This window comes from Hypomesus nipponensis, chromosome 28 (genome assembly GCF_054491055.1).
Source record: "Hypomesus nipponensis isolate SF chromosome 28, ASM5449105v1, whole genome shotgun sequence".
Taxonomy (NCBI): Eukaryota; Metazoa; Chordata; class Actinopteri; order Osmeriformes; family Osmeridae; genus Hypomesus; species Hypomesus nipponensis.
The window spans coordinates 11,625,001-11,639,014 of record NC_140388.1 but is presented as its reverse complement, the minus strand read 5'-3'; the positions used below and the strand labels follow the sequence as shown (position 1 = coordinate 11,639,014).

The following is a 14,014-nucleotide window of genomic DNA, read 5'->3' as shown; positions in this document are numbered from 1 at the left end:
TAAACTTACATTTACTAAGAGTTGTAAATAAATAAAACCAAGTCAAACACAAAAAAACAACTTTGTAACCTGCAGTCTGGTCCTGAGTACGAACGTGTATGGTGTCACAACCAGGGAGAATATCGTAGCATGACAGGGACAACATCTCTTTTAGTCTCCTTTGTGCTTCCTGTAATAGTTACTGCATAGTGACCCGAGACTTGCATCTGGATGGAACATGTTAAATTAAGAATAAAATCATAACGTTTTCTGGCAACATGGATCCAAATACCATCAGGGCATCGGTGTTGGAATAGCATGCATAAAAAATGAAATAAAGATAAGGCTAACTAATTGTCCTTTATAGAGAACAGCAAGTTAATTTGCATTTTTTAATTATGAAATGTTTCAATTATGTTCTGTGACAAACCAGGGAACAAAGTGTTTGCCAGTGACTTTATTTCAAATCAAGTTAGGATGTTACCATGTTTTTCATTCTCACTAATGACTCATCCATCATCTGTGACAAAAGCCGTCAAGATCATCAAAACATGTATAGTGGCAACGTTGAGATAATTACTTTTATAACAATTGCAAAAGAAAGGAAAGGAAGACGTTTATAAAACAAGTTTATATTATTCCCTAAACTATCTATAATAATAAGTTAAATTGCTTGTTTTTTTTTCTTAAATAAATCAATATATGAATTCCTTTAGTAACAACCCAGGGGACAGAGCATCTTCACTCGTAAAATAATTGAGATTGGAATCAAAAAATAAAAAGGGTCTATAATTTCGGAATGTAAATCGCCTTCAAGAAGTCTACTACAAAATCCTCCAGGCCAACAGACGACGTACACACATGCTGCTGACCAGGTCCTCACTGAGCCGGTCGGAGCTCCCTGCTCCTCAAGAGTCTCAACACAAAGTATTCAGTCCTAGGAGGTCTATCATGGATGTCAGTCGTTCACATAGTTCAGTGCTCTAACAACAAATCATCGACGGGGTGAATCAGTTCCGGTTCCCTGCCCCAGCCCGGGGCGGGGTGTGGCGTTGGAGGAGGGTGGGAAGGCAGAAGGTTTCAGTGACGCTGCGAGGGTCTTGTGTCTGCTGACGTCGTCACGGGCGACGCGGAGACGAGGAACGTGACTCGCAGGGGTTACCGATCTCGCCAGCGGAGGAAACCGACGTTGCCGCGGCGATCGTTTTGTTTTTTTTCCTTCATGGGTGGTGGGCAGTTCTTTGGACTATTCCCTTCCTCCCCTCTCGTCATCCAGCTGGGGGGGCGGAGACTAACAGGTGGTGGGGGAGAGGGGGTGGGGGAGAGGGGGTGGGGGAGAGCAAGGGTGAGAGCTCATGGTTTGGTTCTCTAGGCCATCTTGGAGCCCAGGGGGGAGGGGGGCAGGGGGTGGGTGGGTCCGGCAGGGGGGGCAGAGCCGCTGCTACATTGGGGGGATCACCAGGCCGGTCATTGCTGGACAGGAAGAGGAGGAGAAATGAGGCTCATGATTGGTGGCGAGGTTGCAGTGATTACAGTTTTCTGGGAGGAGCCATGTGAGAGTGTGTGTGATTCTGTGTGATTCTGTGTGTGTGTGTTTTACCTCTGAAGCTGTTGCCCCCGGAGGCGGGGCAGGCGGGGGAGGGGGAGCCCTGTGGGCGGAGCACGGGGGCGAAGGCGCTCTTCTGTTTGGCGGAGGAGGGGAAGGAGGAGAAGGGCAGCAGGGAAGAGGACGAGCTGGAGCCTGGGATGGTGGGGCTGGTAGGCATCACTGCGGAGCACAGAGAAGGGAACAATCAGCACTACATCCTCCAGGCTGGCGAGCCCATCGCAGAAACTACGATTTGTTGGACTGAGAGCGGAGGACTACGAATAGACGTGTCTGGGGGGAGGGAGGCGGGGCCACACAGGGAAGGGGGGAGGGAGGCGGGGCCACACCGGGCAGGGGGGAGGGAGGCGGGGCCACACCGGGAGGGGGGGGAGGGGGGGAGAGAAGCGGGGCCACACAGGGAGGGGGGGGACACTCACTTCCGTAGGGGGAGCCCGTCGGGGAGTGGCTGCTGAATCCGGGGGACCCTGGCACCCCCAGGCTGGTCATAGGGACGGTCCCGTACCCCCCGCTCATGCCCCCGCCCCCCCCGTAGCTCTGCTGAGGGGTGGAGGCGGAGGGGTAGCCCCGAGGAGAGAGACTGCTGGGGTTACGGATGTAGCCTGGAGGGAGAGGGAGGGAGATAACAGAGAGGGATGTCATTTCCTGTAGTGATCTAGCAAATCACTCCACAAATCATTGATCAGCAATAAAATGTAAAACGGAGAGCGCGTGTGATTTGGGCGTCTTCCAGACAGGAAGAGCTGAACGGCCCGTGCAGCGGTGCATGCTGGGAGTGGTAGTCCTGCTCACCCTGGCTGCTCTGCAGCGGGTCACCGATGCTGACCCCCAGCTGTGAGGGGTAGGAGCCCAGGCCCATGACGCTGCCGTGGGCCGGGGAGCTGGGTAGCGCCTGCAGCTGGCTGTGGGGGCGGGGAACGCTGTACAGGGCCTCAGCGATGTCCGCCGCTCTCTTCAGGAGCATGTCCTGCAGGGGGAGGAGGGGGGAGGGGGGGGTGTGGAGGAGGGGGGGGTGTGGAGGAGGGGGGAAAGCAGGGGAGGAACGGAAACAGAAAAGAGGGAGGGGTGCAGAGGGTTAGTGACTCGTCACTAGGTGCACTGTTCAGACTGGAGCGTGGTAGCAGGGTGATGTTGGAGGATGTGGTGTGTTGTGGTAGCAGGGTGATGTTGGAGGATGTGGTGTGAGGCCCTGCCTACCTGGTTGCTGTGAGGATGTGGTGTGAGGCCCTGCCTACCTGGTTGCTGTGAGGATGTGGTGTGAGGCCCTGCCTACCTGGTTGCTGTGAGGATGTGGTGTGAGGCCCTGCCTACCTGGTTGCTGTGAGGGTTCCCATACAAGGCCTCCACCAGATCTGCTGCTCTCTTCAGGAGCATCTCCTGAACACACAGACCAGGCTTTTAGTTAACAAGATCCTGCAGTGTCAGGATGGGGCCAGCCAGGGGGGACTGGGGTGGGCTGGGGGGCTGGGAGGGGGGGGCTGGGAGGGGGGGCTGGGAGGGGGGGGCTGGGAGGGGCTGGGGGGGGCTGGGCCACTGGGGGGGGCTGGGGGGGCTGGGGGGGCTGGGAGGGGCTGGGAGGGGCTGGGAGGAGCTGGGAGGGGCTGGGAGGGGCTGGGAGGGGGGGGCTGGGAGGGGGGGGGGCTGGGGGGCTGGGGGGGGCTGGGGGACTGGGGGGGCTGGGGGGGCTGGGAGGGGCTGGGAGGGGCTGGGGGGCTGGGAGGGGCTGGGAGGGGCTGGGAGGGGCTGGGGGGGCTGGGGGGGGCTGGGAGGGGGGGGGCTTGGGGGGGGCTGGGAGGGGCTGGGAGGGGCTGGGGGCCTGGGAGGGGCTGGGAGGGGCTGGGGGGGCTGGGAGGGGGGGGCTGGGAGGGGGGGGCTGGGAGGGGCTGGGGGGGGGCTGGGGTGCTGGTGGGTTGCTGGTGGGGGGCTGGGCGGGGCTGGGGTCTCACCTTGGCCAGTTTGTCAGGGTCTCCTGGGTGTCTAGGGATGACCTTCTGCAGCCGCTGGAAGCCGTAGTCTATGGTTGGCTCATTCAGGGCTGCACACACACACACAGTTCTTAGTTGCAGAATGGACTTTGTTCAGACCCCACACATGTGTGTACTGTATGGGTTAGGATTAATACTGTGTGTGTGTGTGTGTGTGTGTGTGCGGCACGTGTGTGTGTAGGTACCAGGTGTGTGTTCCTCACCTGTGTAGATGAAGCGCCCAGGCGCTCCCTTGCAGAACTGTTTGGACTTGTAGGAGAGCGTGACCTCCACCACCCCAGGGATGTGTCGAGGGGGTGTCTGCACTCGGATGGCATGAGGAGTGATCAGCTGAGAGGCACACACACACACACACACACACACACCGGGGCAGGGTGAACACTAGCGGGAAATAGCTCAGAGCAGATCAAGAGGTCTCCGGTTTTAAAATCCCCTTCTCCCCTCGATTCCGCTAGCTCCTCCTACCTCGCTCCACACCAGCATGCTGCCGAACACCACCTGGAGACCGTCAAAGAAGTTCTCCCCGATGACGATGACCATGGCTCCGCCCGAGGTCCAGCCTTCACTGGGGCTGATGGCCTTGATGCAGGGGGTGGCTGCAGGAAGAGAGAGGCCTACACACTCAGTGTCACTCGCTCAGGGACGGCACACAGTGGCTCACAGCAGGGGGGAGAGAGGGTGGAGGGTAGGGGTGTAGGGGTGAGGTGTAGGGGGTAGGGGGTAGGGGTGTAGAGGGGGTGTAGGGGTGGAGGGGGTGTAGGGGTGAGGTGTAGGGGGTAGGGGGGGTAGGGGTGGAGGGGGTAGAGGGGGTGTAGGGGTGGAGGGGGTGTAGGGGTGAGGTCTAGGGGGTAGAGGGGGTAGGGGTGGAGGGGGTGTAGGGGTGAGGTCTAGGGGGTAGAGGGGGTAGGGGGTGGAGGGGTGTAGTAGTGAGGGATAGGGGGTGTAGGGGTAGGGAGTGTAGGGAGTGTAGGGGTGAGGGATAGGGGGTCTAGGGGGTCTAGGGGGTAGAGGGGGTAGGGGTGGAGGGGGTGTAGGTTGAGGGGTGTAGGGGTGAGGGGTAGGGGTGTAGGGGTGTAGGGGTGTAGGGGTGAGGGGTAGGGGTGTAGGGGTGTAGGGGTGTAGGGGTGAGGGGTAGGGGGTGCAGGGGGTGTAGGGGGTGTAGGGTTGTAGTGGTGAGGGGTAGGGGGTGTAGGGGTGTAGGGGTGAGGGATAGGGGGTGTTGGGGTGAGGGGTAGGGGGTGCAGGGGGTGTAGGGGGTGTAGGGGTGTAGGGGTGAGGGACAGGGGGTGTGTCTACGTGGTGAGGGTGAGCTGGTTGCTGTCTCACCATACTCCATGCCGTTCTCTCCTGACTCTCCTGGCTCCAGTCTGCGAGCCCGGCGACCATGTTTGGAGTTGTTGTGGACAAACATGTTGTCAGACACGGCAAGCACATGACCATCAACACTGACGGTGCTGGACAGGACCACCTGAGAGGCAGGGGGAGGAGGGAGGGGGGCGGGAGAGGAGGGAGGAGAGGAACAAGATCTACATTCATCACAGTGAAGAACACAAGCCTTCATTCTGGGGGTCGCCTGTCTCCTGGCTGAGTCTCTTGGCAGTGATTCATTTCAGCATCCAGGTGATCCTAATATTTCAGCCTCTTTGTTATATTCCTGACCAGTTCTGATCACCTCCCCCTTGCACGGATCTCCCTGTGGCCTTCTCCCCCGTCTCTGCCCCTCATCCCTCTCTTCCTTCACCGTCTCTCCCCCCCCCCCCCCCCCAAGTCCTTCTCCCCTGCTCCAACTCTCCCCCGGTCCATCCCTCCACCTCTCCTCCTCTCCTCCTCTCCTCCCCTCCTCCTCTCCTCCTCTCCTCCCCTCCTCTCCTCCTCTCCTCCCCTCCTCCCCTCCTCCTCTCCTCTCTTCCTCTCCTCCTCTCCTCCTCTCCTCCCCTCCTCCTCTCCTCCCCTCCTCCTCTCCTCCTCTCCTCCTCTCCTCTCCTCCACTCCTCCTCTCCTCTCCTCCTCCCCTCCTCCTCTCCTCCTCTCCTCTCCTCCACTCCTCCTCTCCCCTCCTCCTCTCCTCCCCTCCTCCTCTCCCCCCTCCCCACGCAGGGTCAACATGCAGCACCCTACACAGGGGTACAGTCTGGGTCCCTGTCTGATGCTTCCTCGACACCAGGCATATGGACTGAATCTCCTGGTTTTACTGGCCGTTAAAGTAGTGGGTGATATATGGAGGTCCTAATTTGATTTCTGGCAGCAGCATGTGTGTCCCTTTCTCGTCCAGTTTACATCTGTTCTCCATGGAGGACGTGCATACAAAACACCCCATCCTCCTGCTCCCCCGGCGTGCTTGTCCACCCCTCTAACAGGGTATTTATGCGATACTAATTCTTTGGACCCAGTGCACGTGTCCGTGAGCTTGTGGTGGTGTTGGTGGTGGTGGGAGGACTGTCTGGTGGTGAACAGATATCTTTCCGAGAGAGTGATTTTTAATCGTCTAGTGTTTTGTAAACGGTAACAAACTAGGTATTGACGGTCCAGGTTCAGGGGGGAGGGAGAGAGAGAGAGAGAGAGAGAGAGAGAGAGAGAGAGAGAGAGAGAGAGAGAGAGAGAGAGAGAGAGAGAGAGGGAGGGAGAGAGAGAGAGGGGGAGAGAGAAGGGAGGGGAGAGAGGGAGGGAGAGGGAGAGGGAGAGGGAGAGGGAGAGGGGAGGGGAGGGGAGGGGAGGGGAGGGGGAGGGGAGGGGGGGGGAGGGGGAGGGGAGGGGAGGGGAGAGAGGGAGGGAGAGGGAGAGGGAGAGGGATGGAGGGAGGAAGGGAGTGAGGGAAAGAGGGAGGGAGGGAGGGAGAGGGGAGGGGAGAGAGGAAGGGAGTGAGGGAAAGAGGGAGAGAGGGAGGGAGAGAGAGAGGGAGAGAGGGAGAGAGGGAGGGAGAGAGGGAGAGAGAGGGAGGGAGAGAGAGAGAGAGAGAGAGAGAGAGAGAGAGAGAGAGAGAGAGAGAGAGAGGAGGGAGAGAGAGAGAGAGAGAGAGAGAGAGAGAGAGGAGAGAGAGAGAGAGAGAGAGAGAGAGAGAGAGAGAGAGAGAGAGAGAGAGAGAGAGAGAGAGAGGGAGGGAGAGAGGAGAGAGAGAGAGAGAGAGAGAGAGAGAGAGAGAGAGAGAGAGAGAGAGAGAGAGAGAGAGAGAGAGAGAGAGAGAGGAAGGAGAGAGAGAGAGAGAGAGAGAGAGAGAGAGAGAGAGAGAGAGGGAGGGAGAGAGGGAGAGAGAGAGAGAGAGAGAGAGAGAGAGAGAGGGAGAGAGAGAGAGAGAGAGAGAGAGGGAGGGAGAGAGAGAGGGAGGGAGGGAGGGAGGGAGAAAGTGGAAAAAGAGAGGGAAAGCAGATGTGCTCGTACTGTAGGTGGCGGAGAGACGGAGACGGAAAAGAACTGTAAATTATCGATCATCCGGCGAAGGGCTTCTGTCCAGCTCTGATCGCCTTTTAACCCTGGAGGTGAGGGCCTTCGAAGGAACCAGGGCTCGTAACTTCTCAGCATGTGACACAGCGCAGGAGTTAAAACAAACATGGAGGATGGGAGGGGGGGGGGTGGGGGGCGAGTGAGGGGCTGGCCGAGGGGAGAGAGAATGCCAGACAGGGGCTCCTGTGCTGAAAGACGGCAGAGGAAGTGAGGCGGGAGTGTCCCATGTGACTACTTCCTGGGTCACGGAGCGTGACCTTCCCCATCTGGAGCCAATCACTCAATTCTTGACAACTTCCTGAAACACCTCAGCCTATTTCCTGCCCTCCTCCTCCCTCCTTCTCCCCCTTCCCTGCTCTCTCTCCCCATCTCTCTTCCCAGCTCTCTTCCCATCTCTCTTCCCATCTCTCTTCCCATCTCTCTCCCCATCTCTCTCCCCATCTCTCTCCCCATCTCTCTCCCCATCTCTCTCCCCATCTCTCTCCCCATCTCTCTCCCCATCTCTCTTCCCATCTCTCTTCCCATCTCTCTTCCCATCTCTTACCCATTTCTCTCCCCATCTCTCTGTGGATTGTTTTACTCTCACATTTTAACTTTCCATCCATGCTGTCCCTTTGCACCCTAACCTCTCAGACGATGCAGTGGGAAACCAACTCCACTACACTGGGGAACAGAACGCTCTCCTTCGACGGAAGGGCAGGTTTTGTTTCAGATTATTTTTAAAAACATGTTTCTTTTCCTGCACTGACATGTAAGACACTTCCCGTTTGTCTCCTGGAGCTCATACCTGAAATCTCCTCATGTCCCGTGGGTTTCCTGCTGTCTTCAGACAATTCTGGTTACACTTCAGGAAAAACTTCAAGAAAAACCTGCGAAAAAAAAAAAAAAAGACATGTTTTTTTCCGGTAAACAGAAACGACGTGAGGAAAAAAACGACGACAGAATATTTGTTTCTGAACGGGAAAGATTTGCTAATGAAAGGGGACACCCAAGGATTGTTTAGGGCACTTGAAAACAGTATATCATAGATGGTCGGGAAGGAAGGAAGGTGTGTGTGTGTGATCCACACTGACAGTAATCACGGCTGTTTAGTTTAGTATTAGAGTCAATGTTGTTACACTTTAAATCAGAAGATGAGGCTGGTGAGAGGCCGGCTGGGGAAAGCTGCTGTTGAGTTTCAAAGTGAACAGGAGACAGTGATGTATGGAGGGAGAGGGAAAGGAGGAGGGGAGGTGGAGGAGGAGGAGGAGGGAAAGAGGGGAGGGAAGGGGAGGGGAGGGGAGGGAAGGGGAGGTGGGGGAGGTGGAGGAGGGGAGGGGAGGTGGGAAAGGTGGAGGAGGGGAGGGGAGGGGGACGAGCAGGGGAGGGGGAGGAGGAAGGGAAGGGAGGGGAGGAGGAGGGGAGGGGGGGTGGTGGTATGGAGGCCTCTGGGGACCTTGGTCTCCTGCAATTCTGTATCCGAGTCCTCACTGGGGACACAGGAAGTAGGAGAGGGAGAACGGGAAGAGAGACAGAGAGAGAGAGACAGATAGAGAGACAGAGAGAGAGACAGAGACAGAGAGAGACAGAGAGAGGGAGGGGGATGAGTTCTATATGTTTGGGGCCGTGCTGCACGTGTTTGTATGGAGGTGTCTCATTATGTATGGGTGTTTCTCATGTACATTAGAGTTTCAGAGAACAGGGAAAGAGAGAGATGCTGATCCCCTCCACTAGAGCAGAGAGAGAGAGGGAGAGAGGGAGGATGGGAAGAGGGAAGGGAGAGACTCCAAATCCCAGGTGTGCACAGTTCGGCAACGCAGCCCGCTGCCATGGCAACGAGTGTCTGCCGCAATCCCAAAGTCCCCACGCTGAGAGGTAGAGACGAGGCAACCACCAGGAACACATTCCATCACAGACAGAGAGAGAGGGGGGGGGGAGGGGGAGAGAGAGGGGAGGGAGGGAGAGAGAGAGGGAGAGAAGGAAAGAGAGAGAGATGGCTGGCTGGTATAAGAAAGAAAGAGAGACAGAGAGGGGCACAGAGACAGGGGTAGTGAGCGGGACATCATGGAGAGAAAACAGACAGTGAGATGAACAGGTAGAGGTGATGGTGACGTCCGACGCATTTGGACCAGATCAGGCCTCCAGCCCTTCCTCCGTTCTTCCAACCCCCACCATCCCTCCTAGGAGACAGGGATGAATTGAGAGGAAGAGGAGGCCTGGCACTGGAGACTCCTTCCCACCCACATAGTGAACACGGCAGATATAAGTCATGTTCATGGAGAGGCTGTGTTTGGAGAGGGACTTCATATTGGCCCCTCAGCCAAGGAACCTCCCTCCCAATCCTAATCTCTCCGTCACTCTCTCCATCTCTCCCTCCTTCCCTCCCTCCTCTCTTCCCTTGTGAACGGGGCCTGGTTTGGAACGAGAGCTCGCTTCCAAAACTGTGTCCAATATTTCTTGATTTGAGCTATTTCAGCTGAGGACAATCAATATTGTTGTTGGCGGAGGGTGATTATGATTTATCAGAGAGAGCTTGGACCTCCAACCTCCCAGCTCCGCTAGGCTGGCCCTGCCCGGGTGGATGTGTGCTAAAGGGCAAGACGCTCCTCTCTCTCTCCCTCCCTTCCTCCAAACGCTTCCTACCCTCCATCACAGCCTCCACCTCTCCTTCCACCTCTTCCTCCACCTCTCCCTCTCTCCTCCTCCCTCTCTCCTCCTCCCTCCCTCTCTCCTCCTCTCTCCCTCTGTCCTCCTCCCTCCACCTCTCCCTCTCTCCTCCTCTCTCCCTCTGTCCTCCTCCCTCCACCTCTCCCTCTCTCCTCCTCTCTCCCTCTGTCCTCCTCCCTCCACCTCTCCCTCTCTCCTCCTCCCTCCCTCTCCTCCCTCCCTCCCTCCCTCTCTCCCTCTCTCCTCCTCTCTCCCTCTCTCCCTCTCTCCTCCTCTCTCCCTCTCTCCTCCTCCCTCCCCTGCCTCTCTGTCTCTCTCTCCTGCCGCCGGTGACTCCAGTGGACAGACGGGTTCCCTGGTCCCCCGGAGAGAACGTCTCGTGGTGGTATCAGATTCTGAGAGGATGTGTTGCTGTGAGTCGGTGTACCCCCCCCGACGCTTACCCACAATCCTCTGGGAGGGATCGAACGTGTCCGACACCCTCTGTGGTCAGCTTTTCCTACCTGCCCCCCCCTTTCCTCCTCCTCCTCTGATTGGTTCACCTCATTTCCTCACTTCTTCCAGCCATCACACTCCCGCACACTTCAGCACACACACCCCCACGCCCCTCCACGAACCCCAACCCCCCACCTTTGTCCCCCCCAAAAAACCCTTTCAGTCAACTTTTCACCCCCTTTTCTTCGGTTCGGACGCACACAGCTGCAAACGCCAAAATTAAAGCGAGACGCTGTTGCATACATTAGCATGCATTAGCCACAACCCCCCCTGCCACTTAACATGCAAATCTCCCAGCCCAGTAGCCTCGTACCTTCTGCCACACATTCATTTGCCGAATTATAATTAGACTAATCTTGCATAATTAATAAGAAGTCGAGGACCCTCTGTTTCGCATCTCCTTCTTCCTGTATCGTGGCGGCAAAAGTTTAATATTGAATTTGTTTGTTTTTGTTTTGGGTAAATGTGCGACACCCACACACATCCCCGCCCAGCTGGCGAGGACAGCGGAGTATCTGAGGAGAGGAGGAAGAGAGGAGGAAACACCACAGAAGAAGAGGGAGGGGGGAGGAGGGGGGGCGCCTTTCAAAAACAATAATTTCGCTCTGTAATTCAGATTGGATAAACACGTATGTGTTTCCCTCCTCATCTCCCTCTGTGTTTACCAGTGCGTGCGCACAACTGTATTTAAATATCCTTTCATCTTCTGCGGGAGTTTTTTTTGTTCAACTTCGCTTCCTAAGACGAAAAACAAGGAGTTTGACTTGACAAAACTCTTGGCTGTTTTTTTGGGCTGTTGACTCGTGGACGGTTGACGGAAGTCAAACCACGACCCACACGACTGCCCCCACCCCCCCTCCCTCCGACTCCCACCCTCCGCAGAGACACTTATTAGGAAACTGCAAACAAAAGGTAGGCCGGGACTTAAGCCTGGGGATCAATTTCCACACTAGCTCCGTGGGGAGTCTGTTTTTCCTCCCCTCTGTATCTCCAGTCAAGGCCTCCTAAATCCCCTTTGTCTGCATCTGCCTCAGTTCCCAAGACTAAACACAGGCGGCCCAGCATGGGGGGGCAGGCCGCCGCGCACGCTGACAACTTGCTTAACTGAAGCTAGCTTCAGAAAAGAAGTCAGGACACCGCGAACGCGGCGGTGAAGAAAAGGTGAGCCTGCTGAGGCTCTGTTTCCTGCCTCGACAGCCCCTGTAGCCTCCGAGGGCATCTGCTACACATCAGTTGAACTCTTATCTCTACATGTGGCCTTAATAACAGCAGGCCCCTACACCTCACAACACCTCCTGTGAGAGGCGCTTGTCGTCAGCCCTGATCAGGACTGACACCAGCAGCCCAGCTTACAGAGAAGCAGCTCTCGTCACTTTAGTGCTCCTGCCACTCCGGTGGTTTAGGGGCGCTTGTGTCGTCTAGCAGAGATGTGGAACCTGTAGATTCGTACCCCACCGCCTCAAGACTACATGACTGGTCTCTGTTCCTGTCTCTCTCTGAGACAGAGAGTCTCTCTCTGACCAGAACTGCCCCTCTGAACTGGGGACAGCTGCTAAAATTCTGTTTCAATAAAACTTGGGTGGGATTTTGTGGGAATTTTATCCGTGAGAGACAAAGACGACAAAAATGGGGAGCATTTCGTTTGGCAAGGCCTGTCCTGTTCTCTTTTTAAAGAGAGAGAGAGGGGGGGAGAGACAGAGTTTAAAAAAAGGGAGAGAAAGAGACAGAGAGAGGCTGGTTAAACTCATCGGCCACCTCGTGCTGCATGACAGACGGTAGGAGCTGAAGGAGGGAGGAAGATGTGGGGACAAAAGACAGAAATACCGAACCGAGAAAAACTGAGTGAGGAAAGCTAGACAGAGAAAGGGTAGAGAAGAAGAAGAGAGAGATGAAGAGCATGATAGAGAGAGAGAAATGTAGAGGGAGGAAGAGAGAGAGTGAGAGGGAAGGAGGGAGGAAAGCTAGACAGAGAAAGATAAGAGAGAAGAAAGAGTGAGGAAAGGAAGACAGAGAAAGAGAGAGAAGAAGAGCATGATAGAGAGAGAGAGAAAGGTAGAGGGAGGAAGAGAGAGAAAGGAAGGAGGGGAGGTAATGTTGATGTCCTGTATTCAGGGCCATCACTCATCAAGCATCCCCCCCCCCCCATGGCCCCCCACCCTGGAAAAACAAAACAGTGTCCTGACATCGTGATGGGGTAGGGGAGGAAAATTAGGAAACCAGATGTGAGGCATTAAAACATACTGACATTCTGAGGGCCTTCCTCTGCCACACTCACACACTGAGAGCACTAAGTCACACACACACACACACACACACACGCACACACACTGAGAGTACTAAGTCACACACACACGCACACACACTGAGAGCACTGTTACACACACACACACGATTTGCACAATGTACACACAGTTACAAAAGCACAACATTGACTTGAAATCATATGCATGTAAACGCTACTTAATATGCAAAAACAACATGCAAGCATTGGGTCGACCAGGTTTCATGGCTCCTGGCTATGGGTGGAGATGTGGATAAGCCCATGTTGACCTAAGAATATTTCACGCCAATGCAGAAGTCTACAGATGGGTCCTCATGAAGCGATGTATGGATATGCATCTAATTAGTCCACAGGACTAGGAAGGGTGAGGGGGGAGGGGGGAGGAAGGGGGAGGGGGGGGGAGGGGGGAGGGGGGGGGGATGGGGGGAGGAAGGGGGAGGGGGGGGGATGGGGGGAGGAGAGGTTGTTTTGTTTTCCTCCATGGGGAGAGTTAGGGAAAGGGGAGGAAGGGGGAGGTGGTGGGGGGAGAGGGGTGCAGGGGGCGGGAGGGTGGGGGGGGGGGGGCAGAGGGGGCGGTAATAAATACCCCTGGATCCCAGAGTCCCCTGGCAGACTGGAAGCTAGACTGGTCACCAGGGTTAACACCCGGGGCACCTGACCTTTGACCCTGCTAATGGGGCACAGAGAGCGCTCCCCGAACTGATACCCTCGCTGTCACATACCACCACGAGACCTTTCACACCAGCCCCATGGACCGCCCCCCCCCCCTCCTAAAACACACGAGGGGGGGGGCCTCACCTCTCACACACCAATACTCTCTTCCTTCAACAACCTACAAGCTTTATCCAGGAGTCAAGGCTGCTCGACAGACTCTTGTTTCTTCGACAGACGACGTGTCAGGCCGTTCTGGAAAGACACTCCACCTCAACTGTTCTAATCCCGTTTGGTGATTTTGGTGTAATCTCCCACGAGGCCTGTGTTCAAACAGGGATTATGCAGTCTGTGTGGAGGTGGAGGGTAGAGTGTGGAGGCAGAGAAAAGGCCTGACCACTGGACGTGCCCCTGTGGCCTCATCCTCATTCCAGCCCAGCCTCTAACCAGCCCCTGCCCCGAGGCCCCCTCGCCTCTAAACTTGAGAACTGTGACAAAGCCAAACATTTAAACCACCACTGCTGATTTATAGAGCTTGGTAGTGCCGTAAAACCATCAGGGTTGCCACCGCGAAAGTGTCCGGACTGAGAGAGCCGTGAGGAGAGAGGGAGAGAGAATGGGGGAGAGGGGGAGAGAGAAGGGGGGAGAGGGGGAGAGAGAAGGGGGGAGAGGGGGAGAGAGAAGGGGGGAGAGAGAAGGGGGGAGAGGGGGAGAGAGAAGGGGGGAGAGGGGGAGAGAGAAGGGGGGAGAGGGGGAGAGAGAAGGGGGGAGAGGGGCAGGAGGAAGGCAGACTAATGTACCTCACCTAGGTGTCAGAGGCTCCTAGAAAGCATCGTTCCTCTGCTGGGGTCAGAGTGTGGTGATGTGTGTTTTAGTGGTTGGACTGTGTTTTGTTTTGCTCTAACCAGCGAGGGAATGTGGAAGGAGTGATAT

The 14,014-nt window shown here is 56.1% G+C and overlaps 1 protein-coding gene across 2 annotated transcripts in view; it reads right to left on the bottom strand.

Annotated features, from left to right (window-relative positions):
• Window positions 1-1,377: 1,377 nt before the first annotated feature.
• Window positions 1,378-14,014, bottom strand: part of ebf2 (EBF transcription factor 2) — a 30,441-nt gene continuing 17,804 nt past the window's right edge. For both annotated transcript variants that reach the window (XM_084694644.1, XM_084694645.1), the window contains exons 7-16: window positions 7,796-7,877; window positions 4,897-5,038; window positions 4,036-4,166; window positions 3,774-3,900; window positions 3,532-3,620; window positions 2,897-2,962; window positions 2,378-2,552; window positions 2,005-2,187; window positions 1,580-1,747; window positions 1,378-1,452 (exon numbers count right to left, since the gene is read on the bottom strand). In XM_084694644.1, coding sequence (XP_084550770.1) covers window positions 1,421-1,452; window positions 1,580-1,747; window positions 2,005-2,187; window positions 2,378-2,552; window positions 2,897-2,962; window positions 3,532-3,620; window positions 3,774-3,900; window positions 4,036-4,166; window positions 4,897-5,038; window positions 7,796-7,877 — 1,195 coding nt within the window. In that variant the 3' untranslated portion in view covers window positions 1,378-1,420. The remainder of the gene's footprint in view (window positions 1,453-1,579; window positions 1,748-2,004; window positions 2,188-2,377; window positions 2,553-2,896; window positions 2,963-3,531; window positions 3,621-3,773; window positions 3,901-4,035; window positions 4,167-4,896; window positions 5,039-7,795; window positions 7,878-14,014) is intronic.